At 49.3% G+C, this 21,873-nt stretch overlaps 4 protein-coding genes across 4 annotated transcripts; 2 read left to right on the forward strand and 2 right to left on the reverse strand.

Annotated features, from left to right (window-relative positions):
• Positions 1 to 1,960: 1,960 nt before the first annotated feature.
• Triagg1_6382 (uncharacterized protein) lies at positions 1,961 to 3,226 on the reverse strand (the record flags this gene model as incomplete). Its single annotated transcript, XM_062901000.1, has 4 exons — positions 1,961 to 2,069; positions 2,328 to 2,835; positions 2,900 to 2,983; positions 3,052 to 3,226. The coding sequence occupies 4 exons, from the start codon at positions 3,224 to 3,226 to the stop codon at positions 1,961 to 1,963; spliced, it is 876 nt and encodes a 291-aa protein (XP_062754635.1).
• A 5,293-nt stretch (positions 3,227 to 8,519) lies between these two features.
• Triagg1_6383 (uncharacterized protein) lies at positions 8,520 to 9,297 on the forward strand (the record flags this gene model as incomplete). Its single annotated transcript, XM_062901001.1, has 4 exons — positions 8,520 to 8,690; positions 8,800 to 8,872; positions 8,937 to 9,003; positions 9,066 to 9,297. 4 exons carry the CDS (start codon positions 8,520 to 8,522, stop codon positions 9,295 to 9,297), a joined length of 543 nt encoding a protein of 180 aa, XP_062754636.1.
• A 1,663-nt stretch (positions 9,298 to 10,960) lies between these two features.
• On the reverse strand, positions 10,961 to 12,578 carry Triagg1_6384 (uncharacterized protein; the record flags this gene model as incomplete). The annotated part of the gene is made up of 4 exons (XM_062901002.1): positions 10,961 to 11,292; positions 11,345 to 11,542; positions 11,785 to 11,986; positions 12,336 to 12,578. The coding sequence occupies 4 exons, from the start codon at positions 12,576 to 12,578 to the stop codon at positions 10,961 to 10,963; spliced, it is 975 nt and encodes a 324-aa protein (XP_062754637.1).
• Positions 12,579 to 16,401: 3,823 nt separating this feature from the next.
• On the forward strand, positions 16,402 to 17,487 carry Triagg1_6385 (uncharacterized protein; the record flags this gene model as incomplete). Its single annotated transcript, XM_062901003.1, has 1 exon — positions 16,402 to 17,487. One exon carries the CDS (start codon positions 16,402 to 16,404, stop codon positions 17,485 to 17,487), a length of 1,086 nt encoding a protein of 361 aa, XP_062754638.1.
• Between the last annotated feature and the right edge of the window lie 4,386 nt (positions 17,488 to 21,873).

Below are 21,873 nucleotides of genomic sequence, written 5' to 3' on the forward strand. Positions count from 1 at the left end.
TTCGTTTTCTTGGTAGCGTCCATTATTCAACTAGGTAGCAGATTAGATGTGGCCTGGCCCATCTTGGCTCTATCAACAAGTTGTCCGTTATCTCTGCTTCATCGACTGTACGGCGAAGGAAGATGCCCGGCAAGTATCTGCGGATCCCCAGCGGGCTTGGCTCCAGTTATTCGCGGCTATCCCAGGCACCACGGAGTACGAGATGATACGTGCTTACTTACCGTGCTGTCCTCGTACAGTATTAGTGTCTTGACCACGTCCCCCCCGCACTCCAAAGGCCAGCCACAGGGCGGCCCTACTCCAGAAGCAGTTACTTGGTACGAGGTTCCAGGCACAGGAGGACGAGATAACCAGCGTGGGGGAATCATTCAAGGTTAACGTTGCATTGTGGCTGCTAGGCTTTGGATTTTGCTAATACGAGTATTTGCTCGGTGGCAGACTGACCCGAGAACGAGTCTGAGAGAGGCACATACGTGACAGTAGTCGATCTACTGCTATCAGCGGCCGGTTCGATGGCTTCTCACTGTAGTGACATGCCACTGCAACGTGTTTTGCAAGCATCAGCTCCAGTGTCAGAGCTCAGCTATCTAGATAACGACGGTGACAGCACGTCTCCAAGATGTCTTGGCTCTGGGGTAGCCCGAGATGGTGCTAACCGCAGTAGCATTTGCTAGCTGGTGGCTACATGTATCCGTGCTTGGCTGTAGCCAGCCGAGTTCCGATCGTAATGGATGGGACTTGGCGGGTTTGGGAAAACAAGGACAACTGGAGTGGAAACGAGTCGTCAATGATACGGTGTCGACTGCAGCTTTTCACGCAACGTAGCCTGGACACGATGCCGACCAAATGATGCTGAACGCTGAATGCTGAATGCTGAAGGAATGGAGTTCTGTGGTCCCTGGTTTCATCCAGCCTCTGTAACTAGTCGGGCATGGCGAGTCATCCATTGCCAGTAGAAATTTCTACAGAATCAATGTGATCATATATGCAATGATTGGAGCCGAATGATAGCTGGGAGGGAATTGGGCAACGTGACATGATTGACGAGAGGCATCTTGGCCGGATCCATCGTCATGTACATGTACGAGAGGGGCACGCGCCATAACATGGAAATCATCAATCGAAATCTGTTGACTGGATCTATTTATACAGTTCGTCGACCATTAGATACTACATCAAATAGTTCTTTGTCATGATGAGCCACCCATTGTGTGTCGGTCTCATCCATCTCCCTTATTGAAGATGAATTGAGTTAATAATTGTTGGGAGCATCCACATGTGATATTCGTACGAAGCCAATTCCATCAAGTTATGGTAGTATTCATAGTAAATATCCATGATGGTAGGGACAGCCTCACCTGCGCAGCTCGTCTCCCGGTGAGTGCATCGCGGTACATGCAGTTTCGGTGGCGCAGCTAGCAAGTTTCAAGTACTGATGACTGGCATGCAGCAGCAGCAGCATCGCGAAACTCACCCGATTGCGTAGCATGGATCTTTTATTCGTCATTCAACAGGATTCAACTGCCAGTAATTAATCCGCCCCAGCTCTACTAGCGCATGGATGTACCTGTTCACATGGGGTTTACCTGGGGCAACTATTTGGCACATTTGTGAGATAAAAAGAGAATAGCAGCGAACAAATACCCATCAACGTTTATATTATTACCAACTCTCAGGTATCCTCAGCATCAACTCACATAATCCATTAATCCGCCACACAATACATATAAGTAGATCAAATGAGGTCTCGTTGAATGAACCACCAATCTCCCGCCCAAGAGAGTCTAAACGCTTAAACGCATCCCACCTCTGTATCACCCTCAACAGCACCTGGAAAGTGCAGGTAGGTTGAAGCAGTATTGGAGCGAAAGAATGCTTTGCAGAGAGGGCAAAAATAATCTTCGGCTTGATCCCCAACATTTGAATCCCCAAAGACTTCAAAGTCTCTAGGATTGTGAACTTAACGGGTTGTCGAGAAGGGCAGAATTCGGACGTTGCTGGCCCATCCAGCTCGCTGTGAGAGCGTCCCTGGGTCACAGTGGCCGGCTGCATGGTAAGGGGTGGCAGGACTATAGCCATTAGGTCATAGACGACAGCTGGAGGTTCTACGCGACTTCTAGCGGCTCCAGACTCTGGAGAGACGAGGAGAAGCACTTTGTCAGTGAACGATACTCGTTGCCGCTGTGGGAGTGGTGGATGGTGTTTGATTGGATGTAGTGGCACGTTGCCAAGGTGAGTTTTGTTTCTCTTTCTCTCATTGTCTCTTTTATATCTTCGTCAGATTCAACGACTGACTGAAGTGAAGTCATCATCGCTGGGAAACGCACCCCGCGTATCGCTGGTGAGATGACTGCCGCTCATCAGCACACATGCCCTCTGCGCAAACCCAGTACTCTAGGCTCAGATGCCTGGTACTAACATGGCACTTCCATTTCTTCTTTGCATCGAATCTGGTGTTGCAGTTGGCGTAATGGAAGACGCAGACGTAGGGGCTAGGGTGCTTCGAGTCAGTGCTCGTCAAGGGACGTTCGGCTCGGAAAGTTCTTGTTGCATTTGTGGCAGAGCCTGTTGTTAGTCGTGTGGATCTTGCGCTTCTTGCCGCCACTTGTCGAGGATTCGTGGTCAAAAGAAGCCTCAATGACACGGCCGATGTCAATTTCTGCCTCGAAAGGCGGATACACTGTCGCCAATCCTTCATTCTCTCTATAACGATGACACGAAGCACGGTGACCTCCTCTATTGAGATGCCGTGCTTTGCTCTGCGATAATTGCGCTTGATATGGACGGGGCCGTTAAACGGGACTTTTACATCCATAATTGCTTGTGGGAACACTGCTAAATATTGTTTCAACGGTTAGTTTGGAATCAACGGCGAATGACCAAGGACCGGATGGCTTACTTCGGGTCAATTGAGACCTTTGTGTTAGCCTCGGAATGGCATCTACGCTGTGTCTGAGGGCTTCGGCCGTAAGAAGTGCCGAACCTGTTGAACATTCATTAGTATTCATGGCAGGATCAGTGAAAGGGTTCCGTTCAACCAGTACATCTTACTCTTGTTGTCAGGCTTGCCCATGTCCTTGAACCAGCCGTTGTAGCCCATGACAACAACCTCCCCCTTCCAGCAACAAGAAGGGCTACCTGATGGATGCGTCTGCGGCTTGGGCATGAGGCTGTCAGTGATGGCGGTTCCCTGCTGGATTGGGCCTGGGCACCGCCGGGCTCTCATCGCGGCCGTAGCGTTATCGCATGCTTCGATATGATATCCCAATGCTCGACTTTGCCGTGTGCGGATAGACACCAGACAAGGTGAGCTGGTGGCATAGCACCGCACCGCTCATGAGCCGCCACTTGTTTTCCGTAAAAGTCTCCTCAGCAGCCGCATCACTGCTTGGATCAAGTAGTAGACCATCATGGGTCGAAATCCGCCTAAAGCCATCAATATCTCACGCCTTTTCTCCTGTCAGGGGCTAGTTACAAAGCGGACGTTCCTTTGTTCAGAGAGTGCAGTCAAAGGCGTCAAAGATCTCAACTGGCAGGCTGATTGGGCTGAAGAGTCGAACAAGGTATTGAAAGTAAAAACAGTCCTTTGTACGACCCAGCTGTGTGGTCCGTGATAGTGACCGTGCAGCCCTCAGCTCTGACTATTCTCCTCTTCCCATTGCCGCCACTCTCTAACATCTCCAACCACCCCCGAAAAATAACACCAGTGTGATATAAGTCCAACTTTGAGAAGCCGATTGAAGAGAATGAATGTGATCCTTATAGATTGGATCTGCAATAACAGGATGTTTGCTTGTTTGTTTAGTATTAACGACCCCGCTGCAAGTAGCAATATGTCGGCCTGAGGTAGCCGCCACAAATGATAGCCATTCTAGGCACGTCGGCTGACATAGGAAAGCCCTAGGAAAAAGCTCTCTGGGGAATAAAACCCTAGGAATGTCGGCAAAGAGAATATACCCATTTCTGAACGACGTGCTGTAGCCAGGCCCTTGTCTTCCGAATAACCCTTTCCCCAGTCCTCTAGTAACCCGCTGTGGTCATTATACCCACGCCGGAGCGATACCCTATGGCGTTCTTTGCGGTCGAGACATACATATGTATACAGGATTTCAACGTCGTATTCGAGAGCCGTACGGTGTTGCATCATTTGGCCCACATAGTTATGCACGCTGATATTGTAGACTGCCAATAGGCTGACTGAACCATTTGAGAGCTCTGGTAGACATTTTGAAGGACTTTCGGCAACTGGCTGGGCTGGGCTGTCGATAAAGGTGACAAGATCTTCGACTGGACACGGCGATCCTCATGGGAGCGACTGATATTGTCCACACGATTCTGCAGCGTGTGCCTCAGATCAACTTTACCACCACTGAGGTTGACAACCAGGTCATCTCTGTGTTTGAGAAGAATATCCGAAAAATTAGTGACATGCTAGCCAGGAAGTTTCAATATACGTACCCCATGTTAATATAAATTATACTGTTAAACAGCCCATTTAGTTCGATTGGTGTCAAACTAGATTCTGGCGAACAACCTCCTGACATAAGCTCAAACACTGGCCAATAGCCTCAAGGTCTCGTTTAACATCCCGAGTAAAGTAAGCGGTCAAAAGTCTGCGATCACCCCCATTGTAGCCCTGAAATCAGGGATTCATATTTCGTATACCATCCCTGGGCGCGGATAACGGCGCGCAGCTGGCGCTCCATAGAGTTGAACAGCGACTGAATAACATCCAACGCGAACTCAATTTTCTCAATCAATGCTGCCCAGTCGGCTTCGTTGTCTCTGTGATTCCCTAGACCAGGAAATAAAGAACGTAAATTCCACTTGAGAAAGGCCTAGCAGTTCTCAATCACACTCAAATTGGGCGGGTGTGGCGGCCATTCAGTCCAGTCAATCGCGTTGGCGTAGAGGAACTCTTCGATCTCTCTCGGTACATGGATCCTCGCTTCATCTTGTTGAAAGCCGTGTACCGTCGTACATGGGCAGAAGTGCCTCCTGGAGAGCTTTACAGTAGCTCTAGGAAGAATAATCCTTCCTCCGGGCCCTCTCATCTCTTGTCATCGCCACGATCTTTGTCTGTAGTGTCCCAGACCCCCTCCCCCCGTCTTCTTTAATCCCACTTTCCGGAAAAGCGGTGTTTCCAGCAATAATACTACTGAGATTAGAACACTGGTACTTAAGTGGATGCACATGAGTGACCTCACAGGAAACCCACTGTATGCCCGGCTTGCTCAAAAGGGCGAGTCGTATCTTCTCAACCCCAAAGGAAGTGCACAGGCCACTAGATGTGGGTGGCTTTTTGGGGGCTGGAGGTATTCAGCTATCGTCAGGACCCTGGGGTTCGCGGAAGCTATGCGCATTTCGACGAATCTGACTTTTTGCGCTCTTGGCGGAAGATGAAGCCGACTATGATTTCTCCAAAGTACTATTGGCGGCCCGATTGCTGCTCGCATCGGTTAATACTAGTTCAACTCGCACATGGCATTCCAAGCCGCCGTCTTACCTGGGCCCCGCTCGCACTTTAGAGGGAGGCTGCATCTGCGTCAAACGACTTGTCTTCTTCGAAGGCTGAAGAATCTCTTCAACTTCTTCTCCACCTAGGGGCATCAAAGTCAGCTACACATATGCAACAACAAACAGCAGACGCCCGCTGAGCTACTTACCTTACTTCGATGCCATTCTCTTCCGTGTCTTCACCGGCATATCAAGTATGAGGAAAGCAAGAGAATGCACAACAATAAAAGAACAAAAGTCACTGCTTAACAGGGTTAGAGCTTGATCCTCACGGTGACCCGTAATATTTCAAACTACCGTCTTACCTGAGCCCTGCTCGCACTTTGGACTGCTGCTTTCTCTGTGTCGTATGACCTGTCTTCTTCGTAGGCCGAAGGATCATCTCCTTCTAAGAGCATCAAAGTCAGCTACACATATGCAGCACTAAGCAACAAAAGTCCACTCGCAACCACCTACCTTCCTCCGACGCCTTTCTCTTCCGTGTCTTCGCCAGCATATCTCCGGTCCATCAGCGGCGTCGCTTTTTTCTGAGGTCGAGCCCGTTTCGGCTTTGGCTTTTGAGAGCCTGCGATGGGAGAGCGGCTTCAGAGGGATCTCAACAGCAAGACGGCCTCGGCATCACTATACCTCCTGCCAGTCTCGGTGCGTCATTAATCCTCCCAAGCCGCAACCCCAAGCCGCCCCCACCGAAGAGGATGAAGGGGATCTCGACAGCAAAGGGCCTCGGCGTCAATACACCTCCTGCCACCTCGGTGTTTCATCAATCTCCTTGTCTTCGTTCTCGCCCAAGACGCCAAAGGGTAATGATCTGTCACCACCTTCATAATGCTCTGTGACATTGTTGATGCGATGTTCGACTTAGCAAGCAGGGCGAGGATCCGTGTCCGATAAGCAGCAGGAAGCCGAGAGTGAGCCTCAAATAGCTTCTTCACCAAGTCCTCCTGTTCTAGGGAGACTGAAGTACGTTTGATAATCTCCTCTGCTAGAGATGCTACTCTAGTATCTGGGCTAGAGGGGGTCTCGACAGTAAGGGGCCTCGGCGTCAATACACCTCCTGCCACCGAAGTGCGTCATCGACCTCCTCATCCTCGTCCTTGCAAGCTGCTAAGGGGCAGTGATCCAGGATGTAGGGGTCCATTTGAACTCTGCTTGATGCATCCCACTGGTCGCGGCTTGTGTTGTGGCTCTGATTCGCACACTTCAAAGTAATAGGTTGGTGGTGATGGTGGTTTGAGGCTTATGGTTTATGGTTGTGCTGCTGTATTACTTGACAGAACAGCTGAAGACAAGTATTTTGTGAACTGTTATTTATTGAAGAATATGTATTGAGAAGCGAGTGGCAGCCCTGTATATACGTTGATGCCAGTTTCCTCTTCATGTTCAGCTCGGTGGTTGGGAGGATCTCGACTGTAGGGGCTTTGGTACCACCAAGGTGCTGATAATTGGCAATCCAGGAGCTGCAGATTGTTTCTCTCATGGTCGTGGGGTCGTGTAGTATCTCTTGAGTAAGAGGATCGAAGCGAACGGGTTTTCTGGTTCTCGGTCGAGGGAAATAGCGGTGCTGTCAATAACAAGATGGGAATCTCAGACGATGTCGAGAACCCTGGCGCCGGATCACCGACTTGGATGCAACACCATTGTCTCTTCAAAGGCAAAGACTTGTCAAGCTACTGCTTGTCGCTGCAGGCTTGAAGGTAATTGACCGGCAGCAATGGTGAAATCCCCTGCACCAACGTGCAAGTCCTTTGTATCACAACCACATCCGCGGTGCTGGACTCCGTACTGCTAGAGTAGTGTGTGCTTGTCGGATCGAGCCGCCGACGAGATGGACGTTTTCCCTTATCAATTAAAGTCGGGTATATGACTGGCACAACGCAGTTGGTGCCATCGTCCTTGTTCAAACCTTCGGCCGTTGCAGCGAGTGCTTAGGGTGCCGCATTTCTCGGGTAAACACAGAGGTCGCGCAAGGAACATGTAAGGCAAATCGACCCGGCCTTGCCGTCTCTTCATGCCAATGGTAAAGGTGCCGTGTTGACTGTGCATCTTGAGATTTGGATCCACTTCGTCGTCGCTGAAGCTTTCTTTGCCTCCCACAGCGTAGATGGCCTGTTAGTTTGGAGACGACACATCAATGCAACCCTTGGAAGTTTCGCCGGCTGGCCAGCTTTGGCAGTGCTCGTGGCAGACGGCATTGAAGGTTATAAAGCCATTTGAACACCGGTGCCGTTGAGGACGCCAAATTTGAGGTTGGGATAGTATTTGGGCTCCTAGTTGCCGTGTGCTAGGTGAAGGGAGAAGGTGACGTTGTAGTGATTATTCTGAGGCAGTTCTGAAGACTTTGTATCTTGAAGATATACTGGGATTTTGTCTTGTTGATTGTGGATTTGACTGTTCGCTCAGCCATCTTGCTCATGTTGAGGTCGGGTTGCGGCTATTGCTTGGGAGCTTTTGCAAGGGTCGTCTCTCTTGATGTTGCGTGGTCTCATTGGGTGGTCTTTTGCGTTGCGTGCGCAATCCATTTTCAAGGATTATCGCTGCCTTTGATAACATGACGGAACGATCGTTGAGTCATTGAACTATTAGTTGCGGGGGTTGAAGCTTGCGTTGTGCTGGAACCTCGTTGTTCGAGCCTTTTTTCGCGTCTATTTTGAATTTGGCCTTGAACCTCGATCAGTCATACTTTGTGGCCTGAATTTTCGAGGGTTGACTTGGTCGGCTGTGGCCGATCGGGTTGAGCTACGGATTGATTCTGGATTTTGAACCAAAGGCCGGGGCGTATCCTTCCTCTGACCTAGCTGTGGCAGCTCATCTTGATAATAAATACAACCTCCATACTGCGATTTTTGGTAATTTTGCCGAGACAGATGGTGGTATTTGTGCGAATGCCAGGCTGTTCATCGTTTGCCGTCTTTGCCGGCTGCTCCAAAAGGTCGCTGTTGATAGTGCGGTCTGAGAGCTTGCCAATGACAACCAACACGGATTTCAACGTCTGCTGTCGAACAATGGGCGTCGCATCGGTAAATCCGACAGTGAGTGCGGCGCTCGGCTCAATGGACTTGTCTCCTGAAATAGAGAAGCTGACGATCACGGTTGGCTCTGCCGGCAAGAACTTTTATGCCAGAGGTTGGCGTGTTGGTACGGTACTCATGCCGACAGTATTGATGAATATTTCTGTATGTTGACCTGAGTTTTCTCGGCTGGCTCATGGGCCCGGAGCATCTCATCAAATGTATCTCTGCGGCACACGCACGAATTTTCTACTCATATGTATCGCCTCTACAGGGAGCCTGTGCTGTTGATTTCGAAAAGGCCGAGGCTGAAGGCTTCTGGGACGATGCCATCCGCGACATGAAGGGTAAAATGGATCGTTTCAACGAGGTCTGGGACGAAATTGGCCTCCTGACTCCAATTCGACGAAGAGGCCGACAAGTTTGGCAGCATTGAGATAGACTTTTCAAAGCAGTACAACACCACCAGCCAGCTGAGGTGAGTCAGCCTCTATACTGCTGTTCACAGTCCCTCTCACGTTCTAACATGTGCGCATCAAGGCCTGCCACAAACATGACACCAAGATTGGGAACGGAGGCCACGTTTATTGGTCGGCGGCGACGGGAGCAGTGTCTATGCGCATTTGGGAAAGTAGTCGTATCCGTAGGGCGAGTTGAAGCACTCGGGCAGGATCACGAGCTTGGAACCCGACTGGGCGGCCTCGGCGACCTTTCCGGCGGTGTGCTTGAGTTTGACATCCTTGTCGGTGCCGGAGGCAATTTAGGCGGATAAGGTGTTGATAGGCTTCTTGAGTACCGCAGCGGGAGCCGACGGATCTTGTGGTGGAATGAGCAGCGGAGGAAGGGTGCGAAAGAGGCTTGAGGCACGTCGCTATAAGAACTTCTAGGGCATGGCCGTTTAGCCCATCGACGCATACCTGAATCCCACCCGTCGGGAGCAACAGGTCCTTGGAGCATCACGGGCTTGGTGATTATTTCTTCCTTTTGATAATAGTTTTTGATGAAAAGCTCTTGATATTATCGTCGACGACGAGCTAGCTGCCGTTTGGTTTGGCAGCGGCTTGCGTTGGTGTGGTGGCTTTCTTGGGAGTGACGTCGTAACGCTCGTCAGGAGATAATCCAATAATGAAATTGGTATCTCCTCGGATGTTTCTGGAACAGGGCTGCGATAAATGGTAGACGCAGTCTCGGAAAAGTCGTCTCTCTTCATCGGGGTACACGATTGGTCGTCTTGCTCTGCTGACATTAAAGGTATTGTGTCTGGGAGCCGCAGATTGTTTGTTCCGCATAGAAATGGAGTCGTTCAGTATTTTTTGTGTAAGACGGTCGAAGCGAATGAGGGTTTGGCTTTCGGTTGAGTATTCTTGGGTAAGAGAATCGAAACAGCTAGGCTTTTTGGCTTTCTGTCGCTGTTTCTTTCCCTTTAATGGTAAGGTAATATTGGCTGAACAGCCATTGGTATCGTCGTTGATCACCGGCTGATTGCAGACACCAAAGGGTTTGGACAAACAGCAGGTGGATTTCAACAGCAAGGGACCTCGGCATCAATATACCTCCTGCCACCTCGGTGCGTCATCAATCTCCCCGTGCCCGCCTAAACCCCCTTGGCATCCATGTGTGTTTGTGCAACAGCCTTCTTGGGAGTCAAGTCGTAAAGTTCGTCTGGAGGTAAATGATCCAACGATACGGTTGGCATCTCCTTGGATGTTTCTGGAACAGGGCTGCTATCTGATGGGCTGTCGTCAAAGTTACAGATATCGTTGTGTTCATTAGCCCCTACGAAAGAGGAGCTGCGATGAATAGTGGACGCAGTTTCAGAAAAATCAACTGCTTTTATCGGGGTGCACGATTGCCGGTCTTGTTCTGCAGATACCGAAAGGTTCAGACGAACAGCAGGGGAATTTCAACAGCAAGGGGCCTCGGCATCATTATACCTCATGCCGCCTCGGTGCGTCATCAACCTCCCTGTGCCCGTCCAAACCATTCGGTATCTGTATGCGTTGGCGCAGCAGCTTTCTTCGGGGTCAAGTCATAAAGCTCGTCGGGAGGCAAATGATTTATTCTGGAACGGGAGGATTTCAGCAGCAAGGGGCCTCGGCATCATTATACCTCCTGCCGCCTCGGTGCGTCATCAACCTCCCCGTGTCCATCCACACCAGCTGGAGATTCCCGGAGCAGAGCTCATATCTGTGTCCGGCGGCTCGTAGGGGATTTCAGCAGCAAGGTAGCCTCGGCATCACTATACCTCCTGCTACCTCGGTGCGTCATCAACCGCCCATGCCTGCCTGAAGATGTTCTGGCTGTGCCGAGGCCCTTGGTGGGTTTTCTGATTCTTGGTCGCCGCCCCTTCCCCATTGGCTGTAAAGCGGCTTTGGACGAATAGTTGCCTGGGACAGGAGTATAAAAATACAGACGAAGACAATCGAGCGCGAGATTTAGCCGGTGAAGGGCGCTGGCGCATACTTGAGAAGCAGGTCGCCGGTCCAGGACCACAGCTTAGACATGACTTCGAAATAGACAAAGACGAAGTTGAGTATCTGGCCCCAGAGGCCGCTGATGCCGGAGAACTGAGCTTTAGCACGACCATAGGCTTGTGACTTGTCAAAAGTCTCTTGGTTGACTTTTTTTTGGCGAGGATGACGGGGGTAGTTATGCAGCTGGAGGATACGGTAGTTGAGCAGAGACTCGATGACATACTGGACGACGGAGAAGCCCAGAATGAGCCTCTTCAATGGGAGCAGCGGGCCCTTGGTATCATTGTTTACCACTGTCTGGTTGCCATTTGGTCCTGGACTTATCTTCCGAGAGGCTCTGCGGACTTCCGGGGTGGGTGATGAAAGCTGTAGATGCATCCAGATAGAGGCCTTCGTCCTTCACCAGACAACTGAGCTCAGCAGAAACCTTGATATCCACATCGTCGAATGGTATTCCATTTACTTGAAGTTCCTTCAGGGCATATCCTAACTCGTGGTATATGACTTCGCGAAGTTGAAATTCGGAAAATGGCAGTAGAGGATCTGAAAAATTATCCAAGTCAAGCCGCAGAAAGCACAGGGATGGAAGAAGTCTTGGTCTCATTTTTTTGGTCTTTATAAGCCGGGTCAAACGGTGCACGAACAACCAAGGGAAATTGATGACCTCGTTCCAGGTATAGCAGCGAAAGCTCCCATGAACAGAAGGTGACTCCTTTGGGAGCATGTGGATCTTGAGAGGTTGATTCTTCTTCAAGTCTAGGTGATAGTATTCTTCGAGCTTGTACAGGGGGATCCATTCGTAGAAGAGGCCTTGAAAGGATAGTTGGGGGAGAAGTGCTTCGTATGATTGTTATTAGAGATGTGGTCGGTGGTGGCGGTGGTGCTGACTTGTGTGGTAGGATGTGCGCCGTGGCCCTTGGTGGTGGACCAGAGGTTCCTCGGTGTCAGTTCCTTCATCTCCCGGGGCGGCGACAGAAGGACCGGCCTCTACGGCATCGAGACCGTCAGACGTCGTAGTGATAATGATGTCTGACAAGAAGAAAGGTCGGGACAAAGTATGTCGGCTCGAGAAGAATATCGTGTTGTAAGGTGGTGGTAACCAAAAACACGCTCTGCGAGAGCCTGCGTAGGAGGGCGAAGAGGCACAAAAACCTGGCGCGTGACGCGTGGCCTCAAAAGCAGAAAAAGAAATGGATTATGCGCGATATCACCTTATAAGTGGCAAGCAGCAGCTGAAGCGAGGACGCGAAGTGAGAGAGATGTAGCGCTGTGACGGCTGTCAAGCTCGTCGCGGAAGAGGGTTGTAGACGACGCCCGCTGTGGTCACTCTGCCTACGGCGACGGTGATGGAGACGGTGACGTCGAGGAAGCCGTGGACGAAGTTGGATGTGCCGTCAATGAGGTCAGCGATGAAGATTGGGTGGTCGGTAATGGTCTGGCCGGGGGGATCTGGTTGTAGGAGTATTGGAAGAGGCGATGGTACTGGCTGCAATATTGGCAGCGGCGACACAAATGAGGTAGCCTGAACAGACAAAGCGAGCGGCGTGGCTTTGAGGCGCTTTGCCAGCCTCTCTTCCATGATTTTGTAGCCTGCGTCGCCGCGCAAACAAAGAGCGTCTCAATGTGTCTGGCAAAGAGTTTCGGGACCTTGACAGCAAGGGGCCTCAGCGTCAATACACTTCCTGCCAAACTCGCGTCATCAACCTCCTCGTGCCCGTGATATGGCATGTTTGCGTACAGCTAGTCCATGTCGGCTGCCATGGAGGACAAGAGGATGGCAAAGTCGGAGATTTGGGAGGTTATCTCTCGTTGGGCTTCAGCCCGTTTGTCAGGGAGCATGTAGAGGATCTTGACAGCAAGCAAACCCCATGGAGAAGCATCCTGGGAAGGAAGACTGCGTGGGATGTGAAATCTCGACCATCCAAGTCTTGGGATAGACCGTATGTAGTAGTAGCGAGATGATGCAGAAGATGGTGAAGAGCAGGATGTTTAAACTGAAGAATATGTAGGAGATGATGTGCAGCCAGTGTCTTTTCCAAGGGAGGATGGAGACGAGGATGGAGATTATGCTCGTGTCCATGTCACGGCGAATCATCTTTTTTTTGAGATTGTTGGTTGGTTTGGTTTGAGTTCAAAGAGCCAATACATCTCTTACCACACTAGATGCATCATCGATCCCCTCATGCCCGGCCAAACGGCTGACGAATGAGAAATCCGTGACTTGTTGGGGCATCTCGCATCTATGGCAGTCGTGACATGAGAATATTGTCTCGAGCAGGAGGACAGTGTATCTACTTACCAACGACCGCCGTCTGCTGAGTTAGGTCGGATTTCGCCGCATTCTGACATCGAAATCTCCGCCTGGATAGCTTCTGTCCTTGGGCTAGGGCCGACCAGCAACAGATTCCCCCGAGATATAAATAATGAGGCATCGAAGGATGAGGCATCGAAGGATGTCCTGTCTCTGTGCAACTTGTCGGCCGGCTGCTAAAAGAGGGGGGTATTTGTCAGCAATGATGAAGGAGTGTGACGATGCTTTGCGAGCTTGGAGTACCTCAACAGACGCTTGCGTAACTCGCGTTGGATGTTTCTCCCCGTGAGCAACTGACAAATGATGCCACAACTCAGGAGACCTCGACCCTAGCAAGCGTTGGATGCATGGTCAAGTGTAGGGTGAGAGTGGTTCGGAGAAGACAAGCTCCAAACAGTGAGACAAGTCGATGAGCAAAGATGACCAAAATCAACGATGTTGACTAGTCGGTGCCTCGATAGACATGGTGTCATGTTCACAACTGTCACCGACATTTGATCAGTCGAAGCTTCCGTCGTGTGACTCATAAAGTAAGATCAAGGCATGCCTATAAAGTGACCTGAAATGGAAGATGGTGCCTATTTCAAGTTGTCAGATGGCCAAATCAACACAAGCATCTCAACAGCGTGGAAGGCCAACTAACAGAGAAAGGCCAGGAGGTGGGCTCTCAAAGTGAGGGTAAATGGCCACAATAGACAGTGTCTGTCAAGTTTTCACCGCAGATTGTGACGTGCAGCAGGCGTCCTTGCTCAGTTGTCAGTATGGGCTCCACGACTGGTTCTGATAGAGACGAGAAGGGAAAGGGGAAAGACCTACCGTCTCTGCCACCCAGCATCGTCCGGCAGCTTCCATGGGCTGCGATGGATTCAAGTCTTCTATCGCTTTGCCAAGCTCGCCAGAGGCCAGGGAAAACTGCTTGGAGAGAGAAAATGATGGTCAGAGAAGAAAAGTTCCAGGGAATACAAGAACCTCACCAGAGACGAGAGAAAGCTGCTTGGAGATGGCGAGATGCTTGGAGGGAGCGAGCTGCTTGGAGGGAGAGAAGAAGTTGAGAGGAGACGATGAGTGGAGAAAAGTTTCAGAGAAGACGAGGACCTGGCCAGAGGTTAGGAGAAACTGCTTATAGAGAGAAAAGACGATAAAAGAAGAAAGCGGCTAGAGAAGACGAGAACCTCACCAGAGACCAGAGAAAGCTGCTTGAAGAGAGAAAGCTGCTTGAAGAGAGAAAGCTGCTTAAGAGAAGGATAAGGAGAATACAGGAGAAGAAAAGCTTCGGAGAGGACGAGACCCTCGCCAGAGGCCACAGAAAACTGCTTGAAGAGAGAAGATGATGATGATGAGAGAAGAAAAGTTCCAGAGAAGATGAGAAAGTCAAGGTATACCCTCGAGGGGGAGAGGAGGGAGGGAAACAGGCCGCGCGTCCTCTTCGCTAACTGACCTACCTTCTGGAGACTCGTTTGCTTGGAAAGTGCGCCTTGACATCAGACGAACTCGTCATTCACTGGCTGATGGGGAGGTTGCCCCAGGCATCCGTGCAGCCTCCTCCCCGTATTCTTATTTGTTGCTCGCTCATTCACCCGCTCTTCGCGTATTGATACAACTGAGCAAGTTTTGCAGAGTCAGGAGCGGTGAAATAATTGCTTCTGGAGGGAAAGTGGATTGGTTTTGCCGAGTGTGTGTCTGCTGCGGATCCTTGGCATGCGATTTCTTGTGCTGGGGCAGGTTGTAGGGAAAGATTGAAGTATCAGTGGCCAGTTTGGCCTTCTCCTGTGCAGTGATTGTATGACATCAATGATACCTGATGGTATGCTCTCCGTAGATGGGCAGGTATAGTAGAGAACAGTTCTGGCGTTGTGCAGGAAAAGGTGGTGTAGGTGTTTGGTGTTTGATCTGGAGCCCATATCGACATTTTGAGATGCTTTACGGCTAATAGTAGGTTTCCTTCATCCCCATGAAATCAATCTGAGAGATTCCGTGGCCCTGGTATCATCTATTGGCAGCTCTTTGTGTGCTTGATTTACCACTACTCGCCTTAGTGCAGCTGGCGGATAGCATCGGCCGTTATTGTGTCGACAAGTGATACATGGTGAAATGCAGAAACGAACCGCCAGCCTCTCCGAAACCAGCCAAGCACGAATTGAGATAGGTTTAGTTTGTATGGGCCTTATTTGAATTCCAAGTCATTGTCACACTGAAAGAAACACGTCATTGTACATTTTCTTTTGATTTACTGTATTGAAAGTGGCTTGTCGTTGACCATAGTCTATCTCAAAACCTCGATTTAGAACAACCGCAAGTTGTCTCGCAGCCGGCAAAGTGTTGCTATCTCGGTAAGGTTCAGATAATTTTCCCTTCTTTGGCTACTAATTTGATTTGCAGTCGAATTCCTCCGCATGTGATGGTGTTACGAGCTCCGAATTCGATAGCCGCAGCAACAAGGCTGCAGGGTATGTGCCATACACAGACCCCCGCCAGCTGATCGTCAAAGCGTTTACACGAGCCATTGTAATTGTCAAGTGAATGGACACTCAAAAGAGAGTGTTCACGCTCAGTACAGTGAACAGCAAGCCAACTACATGTATGTACCCCTCTATAATCTTTTGGATGGCTTGGATTGCCAGTTGTGAACAGTTAACTTACAATCTACCGATATCAGGGCCCCAGCAATCCCTTCACTGCTATTGGATGGACGATGTCGCATTGATTAATCGCCGATTTTGACTGCTTGTCGACATACACCTAGAGCTTGGGGACTTCTCACCTGGAAACCGCATCCAAACTACCTCGATAGATATCATTTCGTCACATCTGGGATATCAAGGCAATTCTGCATGTAGCTCGCTTTGCAAATCCTCGGGAAAAAACGTATTCTCCTGCACTCGTGCGACAGACAGCCTGGCGCCTAAATCAATATCAGTGCCTGACGTGGATGTGGCTGTGCAGGTGATTCAGCTGTCAACGTTGATGGGCCGGCCTTGCCTGACACACAATCGGTAGTTCCTTGTACTTTTCTTTATCGCCTCAGGTTCGTCTTCTAAATCCTTTGAACTGCTACCAACCATCACCCAAGGTCCAAATATTCATCAGAGAAATGGACACCGACAGCTCCAGATCACGCAAGAGGACTCGGCTTAACGATAATGATGAAGTTCCATTGGTACAAGCTTTCAAACGACCAAGGATCGAAGAAAGCACCGTTAAACTACAAAATGAGAGCTACACAATCGCCTGGATTTGCGCCCTCTCTATCGAAATGGCCGCTGCGAACGCGATGCTTGACGGAATTCATCCAAGCTTGCCTTCGAATGCGAAGGATTCCGACTCTTACATATTGGGCAATATTGGCCGGCACAATATTGTATTGGCGTGCCTCCCAGCAAACCACTATGGCACAAACTCCGCAGCAGTCGTGGCCAACAACTTGATCCGCACTTTTCCCTCTATTCGATTCGGCTTGATGGTGGGAATCGGCGGCGGAGTGCTTGACAGTGTCGATGTGCGCCTCGGTGACATCGTCGTCGGTTACAATGTGGTCCAGCACGACCTTGGTAAAGTCATCCAAGGCTCTCGAGTCCATCGAACCGGAACACCAAAAAGCCCTCCTTCTAACCTCTTGGCCGCTGTGAACAAACTGAAGGCAATTCACGAGTCTAAGACGAGCAGAGTACCAGGTTTCCTTCAACAAATGATAATGAAGCATCCGAAAATGACCAAATATACTTATCCGAGCTCATCACAAGACAGGCTCTTTCTCGCTACCTACCATCACAGCCCAGAAATGGCTACTTGCGATGGCTGTGATACGTCCATGTTAGTCTACCGAGTTCCTCGAGCGGACAATCACCCAGTCATTCACCACGGCAATGTTGCCTCTGGCAACCAGGTGATGAAAGACGCCATCTCACGAGATGAAATAGCCCAGGAGCTAAATGCCATATGCTTCGAAATGGAAGCAGCTGGCCTAGTCGATGTTTTGCCATGCTTGGTAATCCGAGGAATCTGCGACTACTCAGATTCTCACAAGAATAAGCAATGGCAAGAGTACGCAGCAGCGACCGCGGCAGCTTACGCCAAAGAATTACTGATTGAAGGAATACCAGTGGCTGTGATGGAGCCGTTCCAGAAGTCTAATGATTCATACTCAGCTGGTAAAACGAACTCTTATATCTGCAGTTGACAACGCGTACTGACTGGCAGTATATAGAGCCCGAAACAGCCCTTGCCCCATGGCTTGCAACAGGTTCACAATGGAAAACACATCAGCTACAACGATCAAGATCTTTCTTGTTTCAGCAATAGCTCTGCCAGCAATTACCACTTAGCCTAGTGGTTGTTATCGACTCCAGGGGTTGCTATTTACCCTTTCACCTGGAAACAGTTGACTCGAAAGAGGTATTGTGCTTCTCACTTTCTTATATATCTGCCACTGCTGTATACTTATATCCCTCTTAGCTTTTTGTCGAGATCCTCAAACATAGATTTAAGGATTTGGGAACCAACAAGATAGAGCGGGGCGAATGGACTCTCGAGTATCAGCACAATGGACATCGCCTTGATCTGTCCAAAGATTGGCAAACTGTCATCAAGGTCACCTACTCATGCTCTCGAATAGTCGCAAACTGCTGACCTAGCTAAATAGCCAAATCAAATTCTTAATATGCGAATGATATTCCGAAGGCAAAACCATAGCTCCACAAAATGCCCATCCTGTGGCTTTATGAATCTCGGCCTTCAATCCGATCAAGTTCAATGGTATGGCATGGGGGGCTTTTGAGAGCATCACCTTTTTATATTACCTTTGAGCCAACAAATTCTCGATAGATTGAATACTAATGCAAACGGTACCACAGTCGTCGATGCTCATTAGATTTCAGGCGAATCGAAGAGACTCAAGACATCCAGATCAGTAGTGATTCACCCAGCATTCAGGCAAACCGAGTAGAGGTTTCAACAAAAGATCCCCCAACTCGGTTTCAAGGACCTAGGCCACCAAAGCCTCAATATCCAGAGGACGATATCGGCCGATATAAACAGATTCAGTTGGTAGATATTGACTTCAAAATTGGTCCGTCTACGGTAGACCGACTAGTTCTGGAAACAGCACTGAGATTGAGTCCCGGGGATTTGTCCGACATGGAGAATCTGGCAGAAAGGCTGTCTCTTGTCTACGGTCTTTCTGAGGCAGATAGCCTCGCTTTATCTCGGAGGATTGATATACAGCAAGCCCATATTCATTTTCTCCAACACCAGCTACTACGAAGTGAAGAATCGGGGCAGAGGGGAGAGCCACTGATGTCGATCACTAAGGATCAGCTTTATAATAGTCATAACTCCCTTATGGCAAAACCCAATCAACAGGTTGTGGGCATTGAGGGTGCTTCTACTCCTAATAGGCCGACATTCTCAAGCTCAATTGAAATGGCAAGGCTGGGGCCCGATGATAGGACCAAGGTAAACGAACTTGCAACCAAGTTGATGAATCGATCTACAGAACGGCAGAGAGTCAGCACTCGAATGCATTTGCGATCGAGGCTTAGCGCCCGGGAGCTTGCCGAATTTCACGCGCAAGCGAAGGACCCTCTTGTGTGGTGGTATCAGCATCAAGCCTTTCAGGCTCTCAAGCAGGCGTCTCTGAATGCACGATTTCAGCAATCTGGCTCTGTGAACCAGCAAGTGGGCTAAGTAATAGGCAGAGACCAAAAGGAGTATGGCGCATGGTAAGAGTTTCGATTAGTCTAGGCCCGAGCCTGAAAACGGCACCTTCAATATTAGCCCCATCAGGGTCCCAGGTGACTTCTGAAAGAAAAATCTTGTAAGAAAGATTATCAGCCCTTCTGGGAATACAGAAATGCTGATCTCTTAGCAGTAACCGGTCACTACTCATGTCAAGCTTTGTTCAACCCCTATCCAAGTGCCGAGGTGATGAATGTCATAAGCTCTTTGATCATGGATAAGTCTTACTTCTCTATATCGCCGTCGCTGTCAACAACGTCCCGGAGGGGGTTTAAGGCTCCTATCGCAGTACCGGGGACTCCTACTTCATGAGTGAGTGGTAGTCTCTACTTTTTTCCATAAGATATTCACCCCCGTTCCTTGCGGAAGGTATGGGCAATTGTCCGAGAAGACAATTGCGTTGCGGCGATTATTACCCTCTGGCGTTGGAGTATCCGTGTAGAAATCCATGTGGAATTGGAAGAAGATAAGATCGTCAGTCTTCATGAACAAGTCCAACCTGATAACCAGGAACGCATTGTTTACCGCATATGGCGGTACCAAAGCAGGCAACATAGAGCTCTGCAAGGATTTCTCAGCAGGTTTCTACCAGCAAATTTGGATTTATGTCTCCCTGTCTCTTTGTGTATTTTCCTTTTCACTATGCCTTCTCTTCATAACCATTCTTTTTTTGCATGCCCTATCAAGACTGTGATGCAGTCATTCTTTTCAATATGCACTATGAATTGACAAACTAACGTGACAACTAGACAATGGAGTCCCACACCTAACACGTCCGCGCAAACTGAGCCCAACTCTGTTCCCATGGAAGACGTCCCAGCTAACATCTTGGCACACGAAGTTGATCATATTCTAGGCCTTTGGCACGAGATTGCCGATACCCACAAGAGAGAGAAGGAGTATCCTTCTATTCCTATTGGAACGGGGGGTACTGTAGAGGACACGCTGCTAGATTCTTCGAAAAATACGTGCGCAAGAAAGTTGCATGACAACTGACAATATCCATGGAAGTACAAGCTTTCAGATGAATGGGAGCCACACATGAACGAAGCTCTCAGTAATGTTCATGGATTTGGCAATAAAACTCGAAAAAAGAACCCCCAATATGATGAACCGAGATGAAAATCGGCAAATACACGCACAAACCTGTCGTCCATCTAAACAATTTCACGTACTATTTAACTTTCTTTTCAAGGTGCTTTTTATCTTTCTATCACTCTACAAGGTCTTTTTATCTATATTTCTCTTTTCAGCTAAGGCGTGTAGAGGCTAACATCAAGCAGCTTACGAAAGATCGAGATGAGAGCAGCAGAGCAGTGAGCGAAAAGTATAGTGTTGCCCTGGCAGAAATCCAGGCAAGGGCTAGTGCTTGGCTTGAAGACTTGCAGCGTCGACGGCAACGAATTACTTGACCTTTTCTGCAACTATCGACTAAAATCTTTATAGAACACAAAGAATGTTGCAATGTCTAACGGAGATTATTGACTTGACCGAGCGCAGAGAGGCTATTGAGGTTAAGATGGTCGATATAGATGTTATGTTTATTATCAAGAGGATCAGTAAAGCTGAAATAGCGAAGTCAGAGCAAGGCTACGCTTGGGTCAAAATCTACAATAAATCTATAGCGCAACCCTTTCAAGATCAAAAGACCACCCAACGAGACATCCCACCACAAAAGCAACGAGCCCCTGCAACAACTACTACAAGACAAGTCAACGGCCAACCGAAGTCTACGCCAAACAGCCACGATGGCTAAAGGGGATAAGAAACCGACTACAACCACGCAAAATGGCCGATCTAGTGGCCAAGGCAGATATAAAAACGGAAGAACTGGAGGCTATGATAATGGCTGGTTACGTAGGAAGAGAAAAGGATGCAGCTATAGCTCTGGAAAAGGTGGCAGCGCACTAGCGAGGGAGTTGAATCCAGCTCAAATGCAATCTTCATCAAGAACGTTGAGTTCAAACACATAGACGAAAGCCCCGTCATCCACAGTGTCTGGTGCAATGGCAAATATGTCCAAGCAGCAGGCGGGGGATTATTTCTTCTTGGTACGCTCCCGCTCCTCAATGCCATTCTTCAACCGTGGAGCTCTGCTACAACTGAGGCCATCATGCTTTGCAATGTGAACCACGTCTTGATGGACTGACAGGTGACTAGACAGTGGAATACCGTATTCGATAGACCTATTCTAAAGAAACGCGTGCCCGCGGACGACGACGCGCAACTAATTCCTTCGAAGAGGGAGTGCGGAGAAATATGACATGACGGCTATCGCCATTCTAGCTGAATAACATACCTAGTTGAATCGTTCAATCGGCATTCGACATCCAAGCACAAGGTTTCGAGTTAACGGGAGCCAGACAAGGCACTTGAAGTAAGCCTTCAATAATGCTCATGTCCCTCGGTGAAACAAGATTCGAAAAAAGCCCTCAAACATGATGCAACGGATTGAAAAACGGCAAATACATGCACAAATCACTGTCACAGAGAACCATGTTTCGTCCAGAGCAACTGATAAGAAGCAAAATGAGGCAAACGCGCCGTTGTCAGAGAGCGGCCGCTCGTTAGCGCAGAAGCGGCCGCCGCAATCCCGAGGTCCAGGAGCTAGGTGTCAGCCATTTATTCTACAATCGGATACTCAAGCATCTAAATGTCAGCTAGCCTCGAACTTTGACCATCTATTCACTTCGAAAACCAAGATATAGGATCATGGGTAGTGGAGATAATCGCGTGGCTGCCCGAATGCCGTGGCTGGGGCTTCACCGGCAGACGGAATCGCCGCAGAAATGATCGGACAAAAAAGCCGGTTAGCTTCCCGAATTCCACT

The sequence above is a fragment of the Trichoderma aggressivum genome (genome assembly GCF_033847375.1).
Source record: "Trichoderma aggressivum f. europaeum strain CBS 100526 chromosome Unknown scaffold_025, whole genome shotgun sequence".
NCBI classification, from domain to species: domain Eukaryota; kingdom Fungi; phylum Ascomycota; class Sordariomycetes; order Hypocreales; family Hypocreaceae; genus Trichoderma; species Trichoderma aggressivum.